At 46.0% G+C, this 26,037-nt stretch overlaps 1 protein-coding gene across 1 annotated transcript in view; it reads left to right on the forward strand.

Annotated features, from left to right (window-relative positions):
- Positions 1–26,037, forward strand: part of lrpprc (leucine-rich pentatricopeptide repeat containing) — a 64,799-nt gene that overhangs the window by 19,928 nt on the left and 18,834 nt on the right. Inside the window, exons 23-28 of the mRNA XM_073481337.1 lie at positions 4,130–4,337; positions 9,923–10,047; positions 12,561–12,667; positions 18,680–18,748; positions 18,834–18,924; positions 19,418–19,560. Of these exons, the coding sequence (XP_073337438.1) occupies positions 4,130–4,337; positions 9,923–10,047; positions 12,561–12,667; positions 18,680–18,748; positions 18,834–18,924; positions 19,418–19,560 (743 nt within the window). The remainder of the gene's footprint in view (positions 1–4,129; positions 4,338–9,922; positions 10,048–12,560; positions 12,668–18,679; positions 18,749–18,833; positions 18,925–19,417; positions 19,561–26,037) is intronic.

The raw sequence follows: 26,037 nt of genomic DNA on the forward strand, positions 1-26,037 counted from the left end.
CTCTCATTCTCTTCCCCCCTCACGCACATCCGTGTCAGTGAGAAATGAGAGAGGGGGAAAATTACAGGACTGTGTGTATTTTTCCAGAATTATTGAAATCCGCCTTGATGCTAATGGCAGATCATGTCCGCCGAAGTGCTTGAGCATTTCACACACACACACACACACACACACACACACACACACACACACACACACACACACACACACACACGCACACACACGCACACACAAAGGGACACGCAAATTTGCATGTGAATTCAAGCAAAAGGCATTCGGTGGGCACAACGGTTGGTGTGTCCATCTGTGTGTGTGTTTGTCGGGGTGTGTATAGGCAGCGCTAACGCATTTGCCATTAGCCAGAGTGTGCATATGGAGGGGACGCTTGTCAGCCACATTAGCACACATGGCTAACCTTGATGTTAGCCTGTCCCCACCCAGACGCTGGTCCGCCTGGCTCCCAGCACACACCAGGCCCAGCTGAAGATCATGTCTCTTGGCATCTTGCTTCATTTCTCACCCTCTCTCTAATGGCTTTGTTGTTTTTTGCCCTTGGTTCAGAGCCTCCCATCCCACCTCGCCAGGCAACTTTTTTTGTTACCTCACTTTATCCTTTTGACTTTATCCTTATGTCGCCTTTCTTCCTCTATTGCTCTTGTACAATTCTTTGTAATTACTTTTCTCTAATTAATATTCCTCTGCTCTCCTCATGGTCCTTTAATCGTCTTCACATCTGTTTTCACATCTGTCCATACATCCATCTGTCTAGCCGTCCATCTCTCTATTTGTGTGTTATTTTTTCTGGCTCATTAGAACACTGTTTTTCAGTAACTTTTACAAAATCTGTTGAACCTACATCCTCCATGATATCTGTAAATGTAAAATGGAGACAAAAATAAAACATATGTACATATCTATACAGCAAACCCATTTACACGCATGCATACAGTACCTGTTAAGCACTAGAAGCATGGAAATATCAGGCTCACCTTTCTTATCCAACAAAAACAACAAACGGTAATGAAACTGTATCTTCTTACTGATAAATACAGCTGATTATATGATGCCAAATTGCTTTCATTGACGTAACAAGGTCAGTATCTACACTCTCTGATACAGTAGTTGGTGGTATACACCTATAAAGTTGGTTTGTGATCCGCAAATAAACAAAGAAGAAGAAGTTTGTGTAAACTAGAGGTTATTAATTTCTTTAAATACAAAACTATAAAAATTATCAGTTACCTTATTGGTATCAGCCTTGAGAAGCAGGTAATTATCTGCTTTTGATTGGCTGAGAAAAATTCCATATTGATTAGATAAGATTGAACACTCAACTAACAATCAATGTGACACCTATAGGTTTGCCATATGAACTAAGTTTTAGATACAGGTTTAGGTTAATCAGTTTCAAGTTTTCAACAAGATGCTGATGATAATTTGGTCGGCATCTTCACATCAAAAGTTCGACATCAAGTGTGAGCATCAATGTTAGAAACACAGGAGTCTACCTCTTCTGTCGGCCTGGAACACGGTTTGCAAGTCGAAAGATTCACCTCAGATGTTATTAGATTGCTTTCATGTACGTCTCATACCAGAATTAATTTTTAATCTGTCAACATGTGACCAAGTGAACATGCAATAGGCATCAACGAAGAGCCCTCATCTTGTCACTTCTCTCCCTTCATTCTTTAAACACACCTCCTCTCTTTCACCAAGCGTCTCTTTGACCTGCCCTTGCCCGTCTGCTTCCATCTGTCCATCCTCCCACTTTGGTAAACACAACTTGTACTGGCTTTTGGTGGTCCTGGACTCGTCTTTGATGCTCTGTTTGTGTGTGTGTATGTGCATTTTGGGAAAGAGACATCACTAGCAGTCAAGTCATGGAACATTAGATGAACCATTGGGCTGTGTGATGTTTGTTTACCTGGCCTGTCTGCCTCTCCATGTTTTGATATGTGTGTGTGTGGTCTGGCTCGCTTTGCTGGCCACGATGCTCGGCTGAGCTGATGGATATGCATACTGGCTAAACGGACGGATAAAGGGAGAGATGGAGGAGGAACGAGAAGGGGGTGGGGTGGGGGGCTTGGATGGAGGACTAAGGGATGTTAGCTAGTGTAGCTCCATTTGGGCAGATCAACTCCAAGCCATTGGTCTCAGTGATTAGTGGGTCTGTCAGAGAGTGATGGAGAGAGGTATGGTTAGAGGGAAGAAGGGAGGGAGGCAGACATGGAGAGAGACACATAGAGTCAGAGAGCAAGAGTAAGTTGCATCTGAACTGAAACAGTACAAACTTGACGTCAGGTCATTATAGGGCAATTGTTTAATGTTGATACCACCATCTTTGATTTACAAGCTGAGTGTAACTGCATATTATCTTGATTAATCAAAACATAAAGTGAACAAAGAGGGCAACCATATTTTCAGTTTCTTTAACTGAAAGCCTGGCCACCACTTTTAAAAGTTAGTGTTGAGCCCTGCCACTGTATTGGCATCTGTTCAAGACTTTGAAGGTGAGGTAATTATCTTAAATGATAATATATTTTCATAAATGTATAGACACACTGTAGTAAAAAGCCAATGAAGTGCTCTGAAGTTGTTCTTCTGAACCAGGAGCTCTTGGTCTAATCTTGCAGCCCTTTTAAGATGTATTTGTGCAAAAATGATACATTGGAGTAGTGATAAAAGTGTGATACATGATAACGTTAGTGACAAAGAACCCACTAGCTTCAAGATTAGGCCTTTTTGGCTCTTCATCCCTCTTGTCAAGCTCTCAACCAGCTAACTAAACTTATCCCCCTGAGAAGCTTCATCCCCCTCTCATTGTCCTCCCTTTAACCCCCCCCCCCCCCCTCCCTTGTTTAGCAGCATCTCCTCCACTGCCAGCCACCCCTACTCCACCCTTCCCTCCTCTATTTTCCCCTGTCCCATTAAATCTGTGACAGCCTTTGGTTCCCATCGCCATAACAACTGGCACCGAGAGGTGGAGAGATGGAGAGACAGACTGAAATTAGGATGCCAAAGCACTCACCAGTGGCCCTGTCCCTCAGCCCACAAGTGTGTTTGCATGCGTGTGTGTCTGAATGTGTGTTCCCAGTAGAGTGACACTCCTGTTTGAGGGGTTTTGTTATATTACCAGCTCTGTAGGTGTTTAGTGTCATTACACCCACATTTGTTCACTGTAGCTTTATTTAGTATCATCCTTATTTCTCTGTGTTTGCTGCAAACGTAAGGAGCGAGAAATTTAGTTGAGTGAATTTTCAGCAAAGCATCCGTATTGCCCTGCAGTTGGAGTACTGGCTTCACACACATTATTCAAATATATTCTGTGTCTCTCTGCGTCTCCATCTCCTACCTTCCTCGTGGTCATGCTGTATAGATTAGTGTCTTTGGTGGAGAGCGGCTGTATCGCTGTCAGCCCATTAGCAGCTGTCTAAATAGACAGTAAACGCATCTTAATTACCTTACCCTGATACACCACATATACACACACACACATACACACACACACACACCCTTTTCACCATTTAGCCCCTAGTGTTGGCCAGATGGGCGCGTGGCCCAGTAAAAAGCCCTCCATTACCAGCTGGACTTGACCAAACTGATCCACCCCTCAGCCCGCTTACCGGGGTCTCACTGGGGCCACGGCGGGCCCTTGTCGCTGCATACCTATAATTTAGCCCCCCAAGTGCTTTCTACACGGCCACGGCAAAAAGCCGGCCTCCATTGTAGGGGTCCGGTAATTGTAGTCTCGTTTAGAAAACCGCAAGTAGCAATTAGCACAGAGTTGGCATTATACGGGGTTGGATTTGCATCCCCGCTGGGTGCAAAATGCTGTTTTAATATGGGTTTGTTTTCCCCACATGGAATTAGCTAAAGGGGCCTTTTATCATATTCACACACCCTACTCTTCTCCCAGCCAAGCTCTGCCCACCTCTCGCTTTCTCCGTCCTCATCTCTCTGCATTATCTCTCTTTCTCCTCGTCTTTTGTTCTTTTCATTCATCCTTTACCTCTAAATCACTTTCACCATCACGTCATCTTTAAATTCCAAACCATCTCGAGCGTTGATAGTGACTGATGGGAACATTTCTTTACATTTGTCTTATCTCACTTTCCCCCTCCATTCACAGAGGCAGTGGACATCCTGAAGGAGATGAAAGAGAAGGAGGTGGTGATTGATGACGCACAAGTCACCACGATGTTTCACATACTTAACGGCTTAGCGGCCAAAGGCGACGCCGAAACCATCCAACGTCTGCAGGAAACCATCTTCACCCTCGGACTGGCCAAGCCCACCACCAATCTCTGCTCACCTCTGATTACTGCCTACCTGGACAGGTAAAACAAACTCATACAATCCTACACACGCACCATGTAGACACAAATTTAATATTAGAACAATAGTTCATGGTAGTTTTTTATTTCTGTGGCTGAATCTCTCCACTAACCAGCCAAACGGCTCACTTTTGTTGTCAGATTTGTGTATTTATCTGCCAAATCCAGTTGCCAGGTGTGTGTATGTATGTGTGTCTCAATGAGTCACTCATCCCTCCCTATGATCATAGCTGAGGTTACGTTCTGGGTCAGTGATTCAGACAGAGAGAGGATGTGGAAATTGCTCATTATGTGTGTGTGTGTAGTGTCAGAGCCAGGTTTTGTTTGTTTGAGGATTCGCCAGCTGCAACCTCTCCCACGAGCCCCCACCCCTGATCTCCCGAAACACCCACTGCTATACTCCAAGGTGTTGGAGTTTGTGTGTGTGGTGAGAGATGGCCATCGCTGCCTCTTCCCGTAATGCAAATATGCAAATGAACGTTACCAAACACAGGCTGCGGGGTCATGGTATTGCCCCACCCCTCGACTCAATTCGGTATGTGTGCGTTATTCAGTGTATGTGTGTTCTATTTGTCAGAGCAGCTTTTAAGTAGATCAACTCATTAGCATGTTAATTATGTACAGAGCACTAATTGCTGGATTTACCACAGCCACGCAGTGCACCATCAGGGGCCCACCACACACACACACCCTGCACATGCTTTCATAGACAGTTACCTCTAGTGTACATGCTGCTGTAGAGGTAAACCTTTGCACATGAAGCTCATGCACACACACAAACACACACACACGCATGCTTAGAAGCTCACACACTGGCGCTCCCCTGCCGCTGTTTGTTTTGCTGTAAGTCTGGTCTCTGGCACAAACAGAGTTTCCAGGTTCACTCGTTAATCACTGCCTCTGTGAGATTAGCAGGCTAATTTACTCCTGGGTCATCAACAGCAGCCAAAACGCATGCACACACACACACACTCACACATTCACTTGCACACACAGCTTACCGAAGCCATGTTCACAAATCAAGTGCCAGTTGTACTTCCTCCAAATGATACTGCAGTGAACACACACTAATGACCACAAGTGAACAAGCTAGCTGCTGCTATTCTACCATCATCTGTCTTCTGTTATTGGTACACTTGTGTGTGTGTTGTTTTTTTTTGTTGTTTTTTCTTTTTTGCTGGCTGGTTTTCAAGGATTAGAAATGTTCAACAAATTAAAGGTGGCACCTGATGTGCAGATAAAATCTCTTTGACAGATCGGTCGAAACTACTCGAGAATAGGGTGGGTTGTTGTTTGTGTTTACTTTCTTTAAACAATGAACAAAAACAACATATTTCTTTAGATTTGTTGAATATTGCTTCTCTTCACCAACTTTATTGGAGCAGATTGCTCACAGCAGGAGTGAGCTAATGACTGAATGGCTCATCACTTTTTAAAACATTAATTTCATGCAACAGGTTAATAAATGGAGTAAGTGTAGGGTGTGGTACTGGAGCTTTGCCCAATTTACAGAACGGAAATTATTATGCGTGTATATATGTTGTAAAACCATATCCTTCTGGGTTTCTCCCATTTGTTTCTCTGTGAAACCTACAGCAGTAACAGGTCATCAATATCCATTTTCCTAAGCGACGGACACACTGTTTACAAAACGTTATTGTTCATCAGTGTGAACACTCACATCATTGATACCATAATTCTCGTTATAGTCACTCATTCTTGGCGTGGACAGCCATTTACAAAATTGACATGTAAGGCTGTGATACTCCCAGTTTCATGTTGAAACCCTTGGTGTTTAAAGGCTTTTTGGAAATAAATGATTTCCTACATTTGTTTCTTGTAGATGCATTAAATGTGTGAAATGGTTATGGCATGTAAAGCAGAATTAACATGTAGTTCCTGCAGTGGTTCAGCCAAGCCTCAGGGCAGGTTTGAGTACCACAACACTTGACTTTTGCGCTCCAGTTGAATTTATCTCCTTGCTCTCTCTCCTCCTCTTTTTATCTTTTCATCTCCGTCCGTTCGTCTCCACCTCTTCATTCCGTCAGTCAGCGGACAAACAGACAGTCGGGAGGAGGAGGGACGGAGGGAAGCGATAAAAAGAGGACAAAGCAGGCATCACTCCAGCCTGCACCCGTCTCATCGCTGCGTCAGCGCTAATGACTTAATGAACACTTCTCCGGCAGATTAGCCCTTGACAGCCCATCATATGCACCGCCCCGTTAGCCTTCATGCCCGTCCGCTCAGTGTTGTGTGTGCTAACCTGCTACTACGCTAGCTGGCAGGTTGCTCAGATTGCGACATCCTTATGGAAGTGATTAACGACAGGAAATGCTAATGAGTCCAACAAAATGAGGAGCTGGCAGGACATGTGTGATAAGACAGAGAAACTGTGGTGAAGGAGGAGGAGGAGGAGGCGTTGTTAGGGGGGTTGGCGAGCTGATGGGACATGAGTGGCCTGGTGGAAAAATAGCTCATTCACTTCCACTCTTCTCTACAGTCTTGTGTACATAGTGAAGCCTAAAACGAGAGGAGAGCATCCCTTTGCCAATAAGCACAGATGAAAAGAAAAGCAGTCGAGTAAGAGGACAGTTAGGGTTACAATATAGGAAAAAACTGTCATTGCGATATTTTGGTTTTCTGTGATAAACTGCAATATGAAAAATAAAAACAGAATTTTCACAAGATAACTTTAATATTTCTGTTTGGAAAGAAAGAATCATTATCATGACTGGGGTGGTTTTGTAGGTGAATGTATGTTATTTAAAAACCAATTTGTTTGATAAATTGATAAAGAATGATAGTGATTGGTGGTTCGCTGTGTATGCGTAGGCTGCATGTCACTTACAAGCAACAAACGCCAAACTCCCTTGGAGATTAGTCCTGGAAAATAAAATCTTTCTTCAAGCAGCAAAAAGTTGCAGAACGTTTTTGAGTTACCAAGTAACATTGCGATGTTGATGCTGAAACAACATGTTGTGCAGACGTACTTTGAGCTAGCTAGCAAGCTACACGCTGAAAATAACAAGTGACCTGAACAAAAACCTTGTCGCCAACGGTGTAAATCTGCAAGCTAGCCAGGACTGGCCTCCCCATGAGCAAATGTTCCACCAAAGCGAGTTCCCCCTCATACTATTTTGCAAGGGCACCGTCGCTGTGGCTTTGCATTGCTCAAGACGATTGTGATCAGCTTAAAGAAATACAAAAAAGCCAGAGTGTCTTTTTTTTTCCACTGATAGCAGAATGTTATTGATCAGCTGACCAGAAACACAGCTCCACTTAAAGCTAATATTGCTATGTGTCTGCTGATGTGTAAATACTGTAGATGGCTATTAGCTAACTCGCCTGCCACATCATAACAATAAGTCAAATGTTGTGTTTTCAGCTTGTTCAGTTCCCCCTGAGTATGATCAATATAGTAGGTTTTCCCCTACATGGCTGCATCGTGTGAGCATCCACCTGTGTGGGTACAGGCGTAAACATTAGTAAATGCCATTCTTCAGCAAATGTAACAATGGGCTAGTGGTGTCATGATCGCTGTCTCATTTGCGTTTCGAGACACAGACACCTCGTCCTCCCCCCACGCAAGGACAGTGGCTTGATAACAGGCCTGCCGATCTCCTCCGAACAAAAGAGGGGGACACAGAGGGAGAAGGGGGGGGTGAGGCAAAATGAGCTTCCTTGTCTAATCCTTCAGGTTTCCACAGAGCAAAGCACTCTTTTTTTTCAGGGCTTAATTGGCTGGAAAGTGGCTGACATGCAAAGTTGAGGACATTAACAGGGCTGTGCGCCGCAGTAAATGGCAACGCAAAGTGACAGTTAAATTGTACCTAGGGGAAATTATCCATCTTTCGACATCCTTAGCTCTTTTTTGGGGTGGATTGGTGGGCGGAGAGCGGGGGAGAGGGGAGGAAGGTAGAGGGGGTGTAATTGCAACGCCAGCCCCCCCTTTTTTTTTTTTTTGCGAGAGTGATGGGATTTTTTTTTAAGATGTCTCATTAGGAAGGAGGGATTATAAGGAGCTTGATGGAGGTGGACAGAAACAAATGTGGAGATGGAGTTTTGAAACATGACTTGGCTCCAATGTGTACAAATGGCTCCAATGTAAAAAGCCTCATGTGCTGCACCACGACATATAAGGTAATCGTGCATATAAGCCACATTAAGTTAATTACAACCGCTTCCCACACTTTTTTTCTCGTCCTTGTCTCATTTTTGGAGTAAATTGCGTGCCCGTGACTCCCTCCCTTGGTTCCATTCTGTCTCCACACTCTTTCTCTCATTTTCAAAAATCTCTTAGTCTCTCTTCTGTGTTGTTCAATCAGACTGTTGTGCAGTTGAACAGCCTCTTGACTGGCGCTGCTGAATAATGTTGTCCCTCTTCATTTCAATTAGCGGACCTCTTTACCTTCCAACCCTAATCACTCCATTCCTCCTCCCTCCATCGCTCTCTCCTGCTTCTGCCTCACAGAAGCCGAACTCAAGGTCATACCATTTCCTTTTTTTTCCGGGTTGTTGGTCTTTTTGGGCATATTTCTCTTATCCACTTGTCTAATTGATTAGAGGAGAAAACACTTCAGAAATTATACCTGTTCGCTCTCAATCTGTCTCTCTCACGCTCTGTCCATCTGTCTCTTTTTCACTCACTTACTCTGCCCCCTAACTCCCCCATGGGTGCCCTATCTGCTTTGACCTCTGTGTGATTGACATGGTAATTACCCAATCAACAGATTGATGGCAGCGCTGTCACAATAGAGGGGATTGAAGTGGTTTCTCTCCCTCCCCTTTCTCTCAGTTTCTCGTTCCCTTGCTTCCTTTCCCCTGTCTCTGCCTCTCTACTTCTCTCGTTATCACTCCATCAGGCGCACTCATCCTCCCGCTATGCGCTCTTTTGTTCGTTTGTCCGCTCGGGAAGGATAGGGGGATAGATCGAGCAAGAAACATGAGAAACGAAGGGAGTGAGCTGGTGGTGGGGGTCTCTAATGTTGTTGCCATATTTGTGTTAAATTGCTCAGCTGGGGGGCGAGGTCAACGGAGGGGAGTGAGAGCTGACAGCATGGAATGAATAGGAAGGTGGTGAGGAGGAAAAGAGAAGGAAGCGAGGAGGAACGTGGAAATGAGAGGAAGAGGAAATGATGGGAGGTTAGAGGGGGTTGGAGAGGACAAAAGAGGAGAGAAGTTGGAAGGCACGAGAGGAGCTGAGCGGAGAGGGTAAAGATCAGCCGAGTCCTTTTGTCTGTTGCGTTGCTTCCCCTCTAAAAGCCTGTCCAGATAGACATTAGCCCCTCGCAGACAGGTGTGTGTGAGTGTGCCTGATTGTGTGAGAATGATGTATTGGGGCCAAAAGGTTTCATCACCTGCAGTTGTGCTGTCATGAATTCAAAGGCCTGTATTGTTGCTGTGGGTCATAGTGCTCAAACAGGAGGTCGCAGGGTTAACACCCCATGATACACTCTCTATTCTCTACTGACACAATCCTGTACATGACTGATTGGAAAGACCTGACATCTCACTTGCGCTCTCTCTCTCTTTATCTTTGTGTGTGCGTTTGTCTTTTTGTGTGTGTATGTGTGGTGGCATGCCTACAGCAAGGACCTGTCCAGAGCTCTAGACGCAGCAGTGGAGTGTCATAACAGCTACAAGGTCATGCCTCGCATCCACGACATCATTGTTAGCCTGGTGGAGGAAGGAAACACCGAACTGCTGCAGAAAGGTTAGAAACATGTCTGCCTAGCCATCACACTTTGTCATTCAGTCGTCTTTATCTGGTCAATTAGCCCGGAGCTGAAACAATGTGATAATTCTGATTATTAACTTCATAACACACATTGCATCCTGGACAAAGAAATCTAAAAAAAAAACAAAAGAGAAAAATCAAGCATTTGTTGTTTCCTGCTTGTAAAATGTTTTCTGTTTTTCTCAGATTCTAAATTGGATACCTACAGTATGTTTTTCCAACTTTTCAATTCTTGCAATAAAGAAAACATCCTAGTTGAATTTGAACCATGACGCCCCAGAGCCATGCTTTTTAAAATTAGGTATGCACGATATGCCGATATTTTCCGGCTCATTTCGGCTGATTGTTGTTTCCAAAGAAAATCAAGTCCCTTCTGTATTGGAATTAACATATTATTATGTGTACTCTTATTGTGATGACCCAGATGCAGACATGCAATGCTTTTCATTGTATTTCAAAATACTGTAGCTGTGCTTGATTAAACTTTCTGTTCTCCTGGTTAACTTTTCTAAGCTTCTGTTAATAATTTCTGTGTGTGGTTGGAGGGGAAGGAGCTCAACCAAAGTGCCCGTGCAGTGTTTGCATTAAACACGCATGTGACAAGCGGCAACAATTCCAAGAGTGTGTAAGAGGACCAGAAAGTGAGAAAGGTTTGGACAAGAGTCGTGGTGAAGCACATCGGCCAATCACGTTTTGAACGGTCTCTCTGTACGTCGACAGCGGCTCGGTGTAAAGGTCAAGTTCAGTGTGCTGCAGGGGCAAGTGGCTGTGGAGTGCGAAAAGGTTGAAACCACGCAGTGGAGCACCTCTCCACCTCCCTCATCCACCCTTGTCCCTGACCCCCCTGACAGAACCAGCCACCGCACCTTCCAAAAATCACACAACCAGTTCCAACTAATCATTAGATCTTGAATTAACAAATGACTTCATCTCCCACTCCCAAAGCCATCAGAGAGAGATGACTTATGAGACAAACCTTGAGTCACACTTGACCTGACGACTTTATGAGTACATGTCAAGTGCTGCAGCCTGCTGCACCATGGCTTACTCCTATGGACCTGTGCTGCTGCAGTGCATGAATAGTCACCATATAAAAGCAGAAGTGTACTGGAACCGTCAAACATGTATACTTCCAACAGACTGACCTTCAGTGGCCCACAAAGCACTAAAAGCATGACACGCCTCATCAAAAGAACTTGACTCACATGTCTGACCTCCGCTTGAGTTCAAGCATCAACAAAAAAATAAAATGTGGGTTATTTTGTGAGGTTCTGACAGCCATAGCAACCATTAATCTATTTGAAACAGGTCATCATACGTGCTTTTAACCTGGAGGTTTCTTTCATGGAAATATCTGTAGAAACAAGTGATGTGGAGGAGAAGGGACTTACTTTATGCATGCAGAAAATACTACCTAAATTTGGTTCAACTTATCTCTGAACTTCACTGTTTTTGCTGCAGACTATGACCTAATTTAAAAGTCTAATTTGTAAAATATGGCCAGAATTTGAAGGTAGCTCCAAAAACAGGGCAGCTTGTCACTAGAGTAATCGACAACGGTTCAGTTCAGTACAGTATTATAACAGTTACTCTTGCATTTTGATTGTGGCTGGTACCAAAAGAATAGTTCTGTGCTGTCCTGTTTTCTCCTTACCCTTCTGTTGAGGTACCTAGCACACCGATCCACACCCGATATTAAAAGTTGGAGTTTAAACACTGCAGTCCATTGATTGGTCAGTCCAAACAACCAGAGTCAGCTTGTCGTCTGCGCTCTGATTTAGAATTTATCTTTGTGTTTTACAAAAAACAGGCAATTGAGCTCTGCTCAGTTCTCTAAAAGAGAGAAGCTTGAGTTAAGACAGTTTAGGGTTGTATTTCTGTTTGGTATGCAAAATGGATAAGCTTTTGCAACTTTGTTAAACATCTCTGCAAAAGTAGAAAGCTGTCTTTGACATAACGTCAACACCGTTTCTTCTTTACACACTGTTGTTAATGTTAGTTAATTTTTTGAATGGCCATATCTTAAAAACTGCCCTTTAATCATAAAAGTTCAAAATGCTAAATCGCAGCACATTGTTCTTTCTGTTGACTTCAGATGACGGAAAGGGAGAGGGATTATGCTTTTCTTCTCTGCTTCGCTGAATATGCAGGTCCATTTGGATGACTGAAAGTTTGCATTGTGTGTGTGTGTATGTGTGTGTGTGGTACCTGTCCTGAAGCTGCTGGACAGAGATAGTACGTAACGCTGAGCAGAGCGCTTTAGCAAGTTTACCATGAGAGCTTAGGCTTTCATTCGGGACTTGTGTGTGTTTGTTTGAGAGCAGGCTTGATATGGCTGCTTTGTGCCTGGGACATTGTGCCAAATAATGGAATCAGAAGGAAAAGATGAAGTGTGGGGTGTGTTTGTTCACCTTGCAGGCATTTTTATTCATGACCTTTCTCTGCTCTGTTTTCCCCCGTCTGTCTGTCTCCTTGTCTTTTCTCTTCAGCCATGGACTTTGTGAGTCAGAACCGAGGAGAGATGACCATGCTGTACGATCTGTTCTTTGCATTCCTGCAGACAGGCCGCTACCGTGAGGCTCGTAAGATCATTGAGGTAAACAGACACACACAAAGGAACGGTGGGAGCCAGGTTGAGTTTTCTGATACATGTCAGTCTTCTGGAGACTAATGTACCCTAGTTTTCCAACAGTAATCCAAATGAAGGAGCTCTTTTATTAAACCATGTAGCTGATTGCTGTTATTTCAGCAGTTTAAAGAGAGGTCTAGACATCAAATCTCACTTCTTTTTGATTGCCAAGGACGTCATGTCTGCAGTGGCAGAATGAAACTAAGTATATTAACTCAAGTACTGTACCTTGAGTCTTTTCTTCTCATGATACGCCATTTCTTAAGTTATTAAGATGAAATATTGTTCTTTTACTCTACTACATTTATCTGACAGCTTTTGTAGCTGCTTGACAGATTAAGATTTCTGCACATAAAGATCATAAAGAGCTTATAACATATGTTTTGTTGTGAATTTAACTGCCTGACAGTAAATACAGCTGAAACAAAAGACGATTGCCAGAAAATTATTGGTCATAGGCCCATTTTGTCATGTAAAAACTTTCATGGTTCCAGTTTTGCATATGTGAGGATTTTCTGCCTTTTCATTTACCAAATGTAAATAAATTGAATTATATTTAATAATTTTGAGGATAAGACTGTCGGTTGGACATGACAAAGGATTGTGCAGGTGTCCCTATGGACTCTGGGTAATAGTGACGGCATTTCTTACTATATTTTTTACAAACCAAACAATCAATAAATGGAGAAAAGAAGTTCAATCTATGCCGAAAGTAATCATTAGTTGCAGTCAATCCCCCAGGAGGAGCACCAGGCTTTGAAGCCAGTTTTTGTAGTGGCCAAACTGTGTAACTACATCTTCACGTGATGCACAGCGGCCCAAATTTTGAAACATCTATGGTTTGTTGTTTGGCTGCAACTCGCTACCTGATGAAAGGTAGTTGAATAAAAATCAGTTACCATCTTGCACGACTGTCACGAGCCACAGCGGACACGTCAGGATGTAATTGCCAAACTCTCTTTGTTCATGTAGCTCATCTGACCTGAATATTGTATGAATATTTATATCTTTGTCATCTTAAGTCCTGCTATAAGCCCCGTAGATTAGTGTGAGAAAAAGAGAGGCAAAGCGAGCAGATAAGAAGCGATTTTCACATGGATAAAACGGACAGGCGGTCGGGGACTGGATACCAGGACAGAGAGATTGATGAATAAACAAATAGAGGGATGAGCCTGACATAAGAGGAGCGGAACCAAGGCCATTATGTTGTCTGATCAGGATAAGAACAAAAGTGAGGGGAAAAATACCTTAACTCCCTCTCTCTGACCCTGCTCTCTTTCTCGTGTCCTGGTGTGCACTAAAAGAGGGATTTGTCCCTCTTGAGGATTTCCAAACCCTCTTAAATATTATCGACATGTTGTTATTGTGGCACTCATTCCCCTTCTGTTACAGTAGATTGTACGGTTGTTATCCTACTTATAACAGAAAGCCAGCTACATGCCAGTGGTGTGTGAGATTGTAGATGGACTACAGATGTACACGTTGTCCTAGATGTAGATAGAAGATGTAGGTTAGAGTGACAAAAGCTCAAGCTCAGCTGCATCACCCCCATCTGTTTGGTTTTGGTATCAAGGTTCCTGTGGTTCGTTATGGACATAAGGCATGAGGTTAAACCTGGATATCTTAATACAATATCCTCAGAGTGTACATTACAACATCAGCTATTGTACGTCTCTGTGGATTCCCTGACAACTGTCTTTTTCTTAATTTAGTCAAATTTCAAGTCTTCTTTAATGCAGCGTGATGTTCATTTTTTAAATTATGGTCCCATTAGGCGATAAAGCAGGGTATGCTGAAGGGCGTGGCTATCTTGTGATCGATAAGTTGCAAACACTGTGTATCCTCGGGTTCAGATCCAAACAGAATATCCTCTCCAGCTCTAAATATGGTCACTTCTGACCCCCAAGATGACGACGACCGTAATGCCAAACTAGAGGCTTGAAAACTGTAGTCCACAAACAAATGGATGACATCTTGGATGTTTTACGATTGAATTGTTGACATTCAGAACTGTCACCACAATTTTAAATATGTTGTTGGGTTAGGGGTTAGGGGGCAATTGAACAAACTATACAGAAACTGACATGTTATTGCGAGAGATGGGTCATGATTTTCAAGTATTCTGGTAGACATTAAATTCTGAAAATTCAAATAGTTCATGTTACTTTGGTTTTGTCTCAAAAAATGCATTTTCCGTTGTTTTTTCACTTGAATAGCAGTTTCGCTTGAAATGCCCATCACTAGTTATCATGTAGTTAAAGTTGTTGCAGACAACGTATTAGCAATCACTTGTCGATTTATACACTCAACAGACACGGAGCAATATCGGCATGTACTCCAAGTAAAGTTTGGGTATAAAAATACAAGGCAATTAGCGTAAAGATGCTAAGATGCTTCATGGCGATAAGAGAACTAAAGAGCCTGGTGGTATTTCTCATTTCATCTATTGTTAATATAATAAAATGGATCAATGCACCTCCTCAGTTGTTAGTAGTTTACTGACTTTTTTTTGCAGTATAATCAGGCAAAAAACTCTAAGATACACATCAAAAGCTGCTCAGAAAGTCCACTTCTGAACTGTCACTTATCATGCGTGCATGGCGATTGACATAGTACTAAGGATATATAATACAACAGAATCAGATCCATCACTCAAATATGCATACACACACTCAAACAAATACTTTTTTTTCCCCCTCTGAGAGCGTCAAGTGGTAGTCCAGAGTGGTGTCTCTCTTTAGGCTGTGTTTGGTATAATTGGCAGCTGATTAATCACAGCTAATTAAATGTAATGATAGAGAAAGGTGGCCAATTTTGTGCTAAATGGTCAAGGTTAGGTAGAGGATTGTCAGGTGGCCGGGCCTATTACTGCGGCATGCGCATGTGTGTGATGGTCAAGGTTAGGTAGTATTGCTAAAGAGTGGTGAGCCATTATGTGTTTTTGTGTTAGGGAGAGGGGTTTGGCCGTGTGTGTGTGTCCGTGTGTGTGTGGACTAAGTGGCCAGGTGATTAGTGGAATTAGAACATTAGGAATTGAGATGGAGAGGGTTTGTTAAGTGGAGGTGAGACAAGGTCAGCTCTGTCTTTTTCTTTTTGTGTACATGTACATAAGGATGAGAGAGAGAGAGACCTGTAAAGCATCTAAAGGCCACACAAGACTCTTAAAGAGGCAAAGTGATGGACGGTAATACACTCTGCTGTGTGTGTGTCAGAGGATTGTCTTGATAATCTGACCTGATGACATTTTTCCATTATCTCTTTGTGAAAGTGAGAGTGTTTTTTGTTTGTTTCTACTTTGTATTCTTCTGATCCACCCGTGCATGTCGAGTTATGTGCCGTCTTATTTCTGAGGATTTTGTTTTCTGCCCAGATTAGGGAGATTTGTCCTGACGGATACAAAATCCACAAAACATATTTGTGTGTGTGTGTTTGCGTGAAGATGGATGTGCGAAGGCTGCTTTGAGCCCGCAAGACTTCACCAAGTAAAAGGGAATGGGAGGCAAAAAGATGGAGCACTTGCACTGGGCCTTAGTCTCTAAGAAGATTAGACAGACTGAGAGAGAGAGAGAGAGTGAGTGAGTGCAACACATTTTAATTTGTCCCTTTGGCTGGTTGGGTAAGAACATAATGCCTTTGCCTGGGCCGGATGGAGGGATGGAGAGGCAGGGAAAAAGACCGAGCAGGAGAGATTTGGAGGAAGAGGGGAGGGATTGAGAGAAGTGGGGATTGAAAGAGGAAAGGATGACGGCAGTGAGGGACGGTCAGAGAAAAGGGATGAAGCCTGTCTTTTCTTGACTCTCCCCTCCCTCTCAGAGTATGATGGACTCCCATCAAAGAGGCCAGCGGGGATTGAGCGCTGTTGATCCCCATTCAGATTAACTTCCTGGCCGATCGCTCTGTCTCTCTTTTTTTCCCCCTCAGCCAGATTACCAGGAAGTGAGGGAGGGCGAGATTTCTCAATCCCAGTCTTATTCAGATTGTATCAAAGCCCCAAGAGACAGATGAACTCCTGATCACTGTTATTCCATGATAATAATCATCTAGTCACTCCACATATCAGGCTAAATCTTAGCTACACGAGCCTGCAGATCAATCTATGTCAGCCCTTATTTGACAGCCCACACACTCTGTCTGTCTGTGTATCATCGGTGTCCTAAAAGTATTACAAATCTCCCGAAAATACAAGACTATTTATGGCTGATGGGACTTTCTAGTCAGTAGATATTAAACCTAAAGTCTTGTTGTTCTTTGCTCTATTTTTAAATGTTAACCAGTAATTTTCCATCTGAAGTTGGATGAAGTTGAAGTTGGAAGAGTGGATTTAGCATTTTCCTTTTGTTTTCTCCTATGACCTGACTAACTCAACAAAACATTCAAAGTCTTTCTTTCCACTCAAAAGATCTGCAAAATTAGAACATAAAAGCAACTAATAAAAATGGTTTAGAAAATACATAACCACAGTCATTTCAATCATTCATGTAGTCCAAAGTCTCAATTCTGAGTCTTAAATTAGTTAAATTCTTCAAAGCTGTGCTTCTTTTAGTCTGATCTGTGTCAGTTTTTTCAGAAGACTTCTTCACACTGAGTTTTAATGTAGCCCCTTTTGTAATTTTCACCAACAGCACAGCTACAGTCTGTACATCACACATCAAATGCATTTTTAATTAATCAGTTGTATGCATTAATTTCCCAATACAGAGGCAAATTCTATACCTAAGGGAACCTCAGTATGTTTGTCAAATTCTAACTGGCATTAGTAGATAAAAATAAACATTTTGCACAGATTTGATTACAGGCGTGCCTTGATAATTTAGCTTGCTGTTTGGTATGCCTTACACACAAAAATGTATTTTAACCTTTTTATGCCATTAGCTCACAGAATCTGCTCTGTACAATAGTGTTTAAATAACAACACTTTTTATAATAAGTTAATATTTAAAGTCAAAAATACTGCCTCTACCCACTACCTCAAGCATCTAAAATACATGAATACGCTCCTTTTTTTCTCTTTTATATAATTGTAAATATCTTTGAATATTTGACTGTTGGTTGAACAAATCAAGTGTTTTTTAACTGTCATCTTGGCTTGTTGGGAAATGTTCACTACTTTCTTGCATATCAGTTGATCAGTTGAACACCCACCACAGCCACACTGCTCCCTTGCTAAAAGTTATAATAGTATCCTCTGCCGTACCACCAGACTACGGAGCAGCTTCTCTCCTCAGGCTGTGAAACTCTTCCTCAGCACTCCACCTTAAAAAATTGTTTTTCTGCTAAATGCATGTATCAGACTTTTCCGACCACATTTTATTCATCTATGTAGTGATGTGGCGTTAATGTACCTACTGTATATTCTCAAAGCTCACTCAAGGGCACACAAACATCAGCTTCACATTCCTCATGACAGTTTACACTTAAAGAATATCTGAAAATACATCAACATCACGTCAATGTAAAACTGCTGCAAGAGCTCCTTCTGCAGACACATTTCATTTATCAAATCAGTGATACATCCATCTATATTGATTCTATAATTGGTGTGCATCAGCTAATAGCAATATTGAAAATGCTGTCTAGGCTGGATGGGTTTGTATGGATCAATAGGTATTTATCCTATGGATAATGCATTGATGGCTCTCAGTTAAATTTTACATTTATTTCATTGACCTTTTAATAGACATTCATATTGATGTTTTACCTCTACTGTGATTTAACGCTGAGGCCTGGGTTTAAAAGATTCTGGCTTATTATCACTTGGATCTTAATTTTTGTGGATTGGCCTCATTTCTATCCCAATGTATGTGAATATTAGTATAGTCTAGTATTAACAAGGTTATTGCTGAGATCCTTGAACATGGGACAAGAAAAGCGTCACATCCACATGCGCCCACAGGAGTGACATTCAACAAAACCCAGGAGATGTTTAATGCAGCCGTTGTTCCACCCCTTACAAATTCTCATCTGTTTTTCTTTTCATAGACCCCCGGACTGAGGGCAAGGCCTGGGCGCCTGTTTTGGTATGCAGAGAAATGCATTTCTACCAACCAGGTAATACACACACAGATAAACAGCAAATGCAAAAAGCAAATAAAAATGGAACAATTCCAACAAATATTGTTGTTTGTGTGTTAAGATGGAGTCCTTGGAGCAGATGGTGGACATAACGGCCAAGCTGTTTGAGTGCGACAGAGATGAGATGTACAGTTACATCCTCCGTCTCTGCAGTAAGAGTTTTTTTATTTTATGTCCATGAGTGTAACCTCTAGGTGTTCTAGCATGTGTGAGTGTGTATGTGTGTGTGTGAGAAACGGAGAATGGGATCAGTCAGAAGTTAGAGCAGCAGACATGGTGTGATTGCTGCAGTGGAGAGCTGAGCAGATAGCAGTTGTGATTGGAGTGTTAAAGCTGATTGTCAACCCATTACCCCCCACCTCCCTCCCACACACACACACACACACACACACACAAATGTGCACACACCACTAGTTAGTGTGTTTCCTAAATTACAGCATAGTTGAGGGTCAGTCAGTTGATCAGATTAGTGCTTTGATTGCCCTCTCTCAGCATGGAGCGCTTTGTCAGAAATTACTCCATGGTGCAGGCTGAGTGGCGAACTACATCAAATATGGACTGACGATACTGTGTGTCATGTCTTTGATAACAAATTACATAAGAACGCACCTTTTCTCATTCCCAATGCTTTGTTTCTTGTCTCAGAGGAGACAAACGACTGGAAGAAGGCAGAGGCCGTGTGGACGAAGATGCAGGAGGAGAACGTCGTTCCCAGGGACAGGACCCTGCGTATGCTGGCAGACATCCTGAAGAGTAATGGCCAGGAGGTGCCCTTTGACATGCCTGAGGTGAAAAAAAAAAACAACCCAGCTTTAAAATATGTACATCTTAGTGACGCTCATTAGACAGATCTGCTATTCAGAAGAATAATTGCCAGGAGGTTCCTGAGGGGGAAAAGCAGAGGAGATAAAGCTGAAAGCAAAGGCGAGGAGATTCCCAGGAACACTGAAGGAGTCTAAAAGTGCCTGAGGTCAAACATAACATGCCATCACGCAGCACAGATGGTTCAATACAAATCACAACGGTGCCTCTGCATACATCTCAGTCTTATATCCTGATTGGAATTGGATGGATTTGATGGAAAGATAATTGTCAACAATTTTGGTAATCTATTAATATTAATAGGTCTTTTTAATTTTTTTATTTTAAGAATTAAAACTAAAATCTCGGACCCTCTAGCTCTAAATGCACACAATGATAATCCCCAGTAATGTTCTGTACATGGTTAGTCTAGGTCGAGTATGTACTGTATATTGTCCTGTATTGAGAATGCATTATTGGAGCTTAAATGTAGCCAAATATAAACTGGAGCCGCACTCTTCTAAAATACAATCATCTCATTCTCAATTATTTTCATCCTGCATAGATTAACCAAAGAGCACGCTGTGACCCCAACCTCTGATCACAGGAACTAACCCCAAAAACCCTCTGAAAACCCTTATCAAACTGCTCTGTGTGTGCACCCGCACCCACCCCACCCCGCCCTACTCCACTTTAAGCCTCTGTTCATTACATGCAGAGGAAACAGGATTGAAGCTCTGATCTGAAGTGTGGTCAATCAGACCGGCTGGCTGGTGAAAGGAATTACAGCCTGATCTGTCTGTAAATCTGTAATGCCAGACTAATTTAGCCAGCAGCTAAATGCCACCATATGGCTGCCGCTGGATTCTTAGTTCTCTTTCATAATATTTCGTTCGATGTCTCACTATGGGATGCACGCCTCGCTGCAGCCCTCAGAAGCATTAATCTCATTACGCCAATCCTGATTGGCTGGTGAAACGTGTCCGTCCGCCTCAGGTAGTCCCCTCTACCTTAAATAGCGCATGCGGACGGCACCACGTCATTCAAACACCTCTTCTCACTCGGAGCATATCTCACGTCCAAGGCTAGCTAGCTAAACTGTCCACAGGCGGACCTTATTTAGCTTCCGTCGCCGGGCGCTACTAGCTTTTTGGATATCTTTTTCTGTGCTTCATCGATCACACCAGATCGAACCAGTGCTTCCCTTGCTCTCCACAGCTTGGCCAGCACTGTCCTCGACGCCCCACCACGGCAGTTCGAGCACCGAGTATTAGCACACCAGCTAATTTTTCGGCTTCTTCACGTTAGCACACCAGCTAACTGCCTCGACTCCCCGCCTGCACACCAGCTCGCGAGGAATGGAGGCTAAATCCCCTCACACCAGAGGGCACGGAGACTCTGGGGCCCGACTCTGTCGTTGCGGGAATAAGATATCGAGTACGGATCCACACCAGGTCTGCTCGAGCTGCCTGGGGCTGCAACACGCCCGGCTAGCTATCGACGTCCCCGGCTCGTGTCAACACTGTGCGGTGTTCACCGTCAAGAGTCTCCGCAGACGGCTAGCCCGCCAAGCTAGCTTGTCTGGACATGACCCCTATCTCCCTCCCGGCGGCCCCGCCGTCGAAGGCGGAGAGGAGATGGAGGTCGCTGCGGTGGCGATACCGGAGGCTAGCGCCAGCTGGGGCTCCCAGCTCGACCTAGCCGCGGATCCCCCGCAGGAGGAAGACGTCCTGGAACTGGACTATGGGGACGATGACGATGGCGCCTCGGAACTCCTCATCTCAGAGGATGAAGAAGAGGACGACATCTTCATCACTCCGGCCCGGGCTGCACAGCCCGCGGCCTCCGTCGCCTCTCGGGATGGAGATGAGGGTAGCACACCAGCTTCTCCCCTCCCCAGCTCGGACCTGCTCGACGTGTGCAAACGCGCTGCTGCCCGACTGGATATCCCCTGGCCCGCTGTCGTAGCTGAGACCACCAGATCCCGCTACGAGGGGAAGAAATTGCCCTTGGCTAAGAGTGCGACGAAGCAACGTCTCCCTGTCTTCCCAGAGCTGCTGGATGAGGTGGCGCGCTCATGGAGAGACCGCCCTTACAGCAGCAGGAGCCCGATCCCCGGAGCCTCGTCCCTCGACTGTGAAGCGATGGAGAGCCTGGGTCTGCTCCGCATGCCTCCGATGGAGCCACTCGTTGCAGCGCACCTTCACCCACGGCTGTCAGCGGTGTCCTCCCGGAGCCCCAGCCTGCCATCCAAGTCTGACCGTTTTCAGTCAACTCTGACTGAAAAGGCATACAAGGCGGCGGCGCTTTCGGCCAGAGCGCTCAATGTCCTCTCCCTGCTCACGGCTTATCAGGCTGAGTTATGCGAGGATTTTGTGCAAACTCAGGACCCAGCTACGTGGGAGGAGATACCGGTCATCACCGACCTGTGCCTCCTAGCCAACGCTGTGCGGTCCAGGCCACGGGAAGGTCGATGGGGGCAATGGTTCTGCAGGAACGAGCGCGGTGGCTCAACCTCGCCAACCTGTCAGACAGAGAGAAGGACGACGTCCTGGACATGCCCATTGTCCCGGAGGGGATTTTTGGTTCCGCGTTGGCTTCGATGCAACGGCGGTGTGAAGCCAAAAAGAAGGAAGACGAAGCTCTCCAGCTCTGCCTCCCTCGAAAGCCCCAAGCTCCCTCTCCGCCTGCACAGCGGAAAACCTTCGCGCAGGCTGCTGCCCAAGTTTCGCAGTTTAAAATACCTAAACTGTCGAAACCCCGGCCCGCCCCACCTCCCCTGCCCAGCCGGGCCGGCTGGTCCAAGAAACCCTCGGCCCCGGCTGCAGCTCCGCCGGCACAGCCCGCGCAAGCTGCCACTAACCAGGCCAGGAGGAAGAAGAGAGGGGCCTGAAGGCTCCTCTCTTCACCGGTGATGCAGCTGGAAGTTCCCCGTTCTCCAGCTCCACCTGTTCGGCTTTCGAGCGTGCGCTCAGGGGCCCCCCACGCCCCCGTCTCCCAGCTGCCACGGACCTTGCCAGAGCAAGCCGGGAGAGACGGACATTTGACGGCAGAGGGTTCAGCAGTTGCCCCTCACTCATGTCCACAAGCACGCACACACACACACAAGTTTTCATAAAGAAAATAAATTGTGTTCCGCTGTCGCATCCAGGCCGAGTGCCGAGGGCGCAGCTAATAAAAAAAGCCAAAACTATCAGAATAAGCAGCGCGGTGGCGACATCCGCTGTCCCCCCTCGGCGGAAAGCTGCGGCTTTTCCCGTGGTGGGGGCTGTGGGGTCCCCGCTGCTGCGCTGTCCTCCCGGGCGGAAATGCACAGCACCGCCCGGGAGCCATGTCACTACCCCACCAAGGGAGAGCCCCACCGCACCGCGGCTGGAGCCTCTCATGGTGGAGGGGCTGCGGTGCGTGTCCACTCTCTCCCTCAGATGCGAGAGATGGGCCGCGCTCGCAGCTCCACCCTGGGTGTTGCGGACGATCGCGAGGGGATACAGGCTGCAGTTCTCAGCTGTTCCTCCGCGATTCGCCGGTATAATACACTCCCAGGCTCAGGGAGAGTCAGCTCGCGTTTTACAGGAGGAAATCCTCTCACTGTTAAACAAAGGAGCAATTTGTGTCGTCCCTCCCGCACAGTGTCAGAGCGGTTTTTACTCCAGGTATTTTCTGGTCCCCAAACGGGGGGGGAGCGGTATTCGCCCTATCCTGGATTTACGTGCTCTGAACAAATATCTCAGGAAATACAAGTTCAGGATGCTTACGCACGCATCCCTGCTGCGCCTTGTGAGACAGAACGATTGGTTCACTTCTGTCGATCTGAAAGACGCGTATTTCCATATCCCGATTTATCCTCCCCACAGAAAGTATCTGAGATTCGCTTTCCAAGGGAGCTGTTACGAGTACCGCGTGCTCCCTTTCGGTCTGTCATTAAGCCCGAGGGTGTTTGTGCGGTGCACAGAAGCGGCAATAGCCCCGCTGAGACGGCAGGGCATCCGCTTGGCCACATATCTGGACGATTGGCTGCTGTTGGCACAGTCGGAGCAGGAGGCCAGGGCGCACACGCGTATTCTCACACGTCACCTAATCGATCTGGGTTTCGTGATAAACGCGGAAAAGAGCATGCTATCCCCAGCGCAGGGCATAATCTTTCTGGGATTATCTCTGGACTCGGTGACTTTCACAGCGCGCCTCTCGGCGGAGCGGGTGAAAAATTTCAGGGCATGTCTCGCGCTCTTTCATCCAGGCAAATCTGTTCAATTCAGATTGTGTCTTCGATTACTCGGGCTGATGGCGTCTGCCATTCTCGTAGTCCATCTTGGTCGCCTCCACATGAGGGAATTCCAGCTTTGGGTGGCCTCATGCGGGCTAGATCCCGTGCGTCATGGCGCACGGAGGATACTGGTCACACCAGGGTGCGCCAGGGCGCTGCGCCACTGGCGCGTCCCGTCCTTTCTGACACAAGGGGTGCCCATGGGCTCCGTCTTGTCCAGGAAGGTGGTCACTACGGACGCCAGCCTGACGGGCTGGGGCGGAATTCACGAGGGCCGGTCTGTGAGGGGCCACTGGAGCGTGGACCTCCAGCGGTCTCACATAAATTTTCTGGAACTGTCAGCGGTGTTCCTCTCCCTGAAACATTTCCTTCCGTCTCTCACGGGTCATCATGTCCTGGTGAGGACGGACAATACGACGACAGTGGCGTACATCAACCGTCAGGGGGGGTTACGCTCCCGTCGGTTGTACATGCTGGCACGCAAACTGATCCTGTGGAGCTGCGGTCGTCTCCTCTCCCTGAGAGCGACGCACGTCCCAGGAGCCCTGAACACAGGCGCGGACCTGTTGTCCAGGGGCGCGCCAGTATACGGGGAGTGGAATCTACACCCGGAAATTGTGGAACAGATATGGGGCCGTTACGGTCGGGCCACGGTGGATCTGTTCGCGTCGAGAGGAAACGCGCAGTGCGCGCTGTTTTACTCTCTGCGCAGCATGGATGCTCCCCTCGGCGTCGACGCACTAGCGCACGCCTGGCCGCACGAGCTTCTTTACGCGTTCCCCCCCCTGGCCTTGATACCCCCCACTCTGTCCAGAGTGAGGGAGCACGGCCACGCACTGATTTTGATAGCTCCGCATTGGCCTGCGATGCATTGGCTGGCGGAGATATATCGGTTGCTGTGCGCTCAGCCCTGGCAGCTCCCGCTGCGCAGGGACCTGCTATCGCAGGGGGGGGGGGACGGTCTTCCACCCGCACCCAGAACGCATGGCGCTGTGGGCTTGGCCCCTGAGTGGCTCAGTCTGTCAGCTGTGGGACTCTCACAGCGCGTGATTTCCACCATACAAAGTGCTCGAGCCTCCTCCACTAGGTCCCTGTATGACTGTAAGTGGAGAGTGTTTGAGGGGTGGTGTCACAGAAATGGCCACATTCCCTTTCAGTGTCCAGTAGGAGTGATATTATCATTCTTGCAGGACCTGATTGACAAACGAAAAGCCTTCTCCACGGTTAAGGTGTACTTGGCAGCTATCGCCGCCTGTCACGTGGGGTTTGGGAAGCAAACAGCGAGCCAGCACCCACTGGTTTGCCGTTTTATGAAGGGAGCGCGCAGGCTTCTCCCCGTGTCCAGACCACTGGTACCACCATGGGATCTGGCTGTGGTTCTGGAGGGTCTTAAAGGACCTCCCTTTGAGCCACTGGAGGGAGCAGACTTGAAACACGTGTCTCTCAAGACAGTGTTGTTACTGGCTCTGGCTTCGGCTAAACGGGTTAGTGACATCCATGCGCTTTCGGTGCATTCGTCATGCGCTCAGCTCTTCCCGGGGGATGTAAGGATGATTTTGAAGCCCAACCCGGCTTTTGTGCCTAAGGTGGTCGGCTCAATTTCTCCTATTGACCTTGTGGCCTTTGCTGCTTCACCAAGAGAGCAGCGGTCACATGCGTTGTGTCCAGTCCGTGCGGTGCGCACTTACATGGATAGGACAAAGGGTTTCAGGAGGAGCGATCAGCTGTTCGTCTCCTGGGCTAATCCTCATAAGGGAAAACCTATCACAAAGCAGCGCCTATCCCACTGGGTGGTGGAGGCAATTGCTTTGGCGTATACGAGTCAGGGTTTGCAGCCACCTGTGGGCCTGCGAGCGCACTCGACTCGGGGTTTGGCCGCATCCTGGGCCTTATTCAGGGGAGTTTCTGTTCAGGACATCTGTGCTGCAGCGAGTTGGTCCTCGCCTCTCACTTTTGTCCGCTTCTATAAGCTGGACGTCTCCGCGCCGTGCGTGGCACGCGCGGTTTTGCTGTCCTGATTGGAACAGAGTACTTTTCCCTGTGGGTTGGTGGACGTTAGGTAAGCTTGTCTGGCAATACGGGAGCTACCACATCCCATAGTGAGACATCGAACGAAATATTATGAAAGAGAACTTAAGGTTATTTACATAACCCCGGTTCTCTGAGTAATATGAGTGAGATGTCTCACCAGACATCCCTT

This window comes from Pagrus major, chromosome 15, assembly GCF_040436345.1.
Source record: "Pagrus major chromosome 15, Pma_NU_1.0".
Lineage (NCBI taxonomy): Eukaryota > Metazoa > Chordata > Actinopteri > Spariformes > Sparidae > Pagrus > Pagrus major.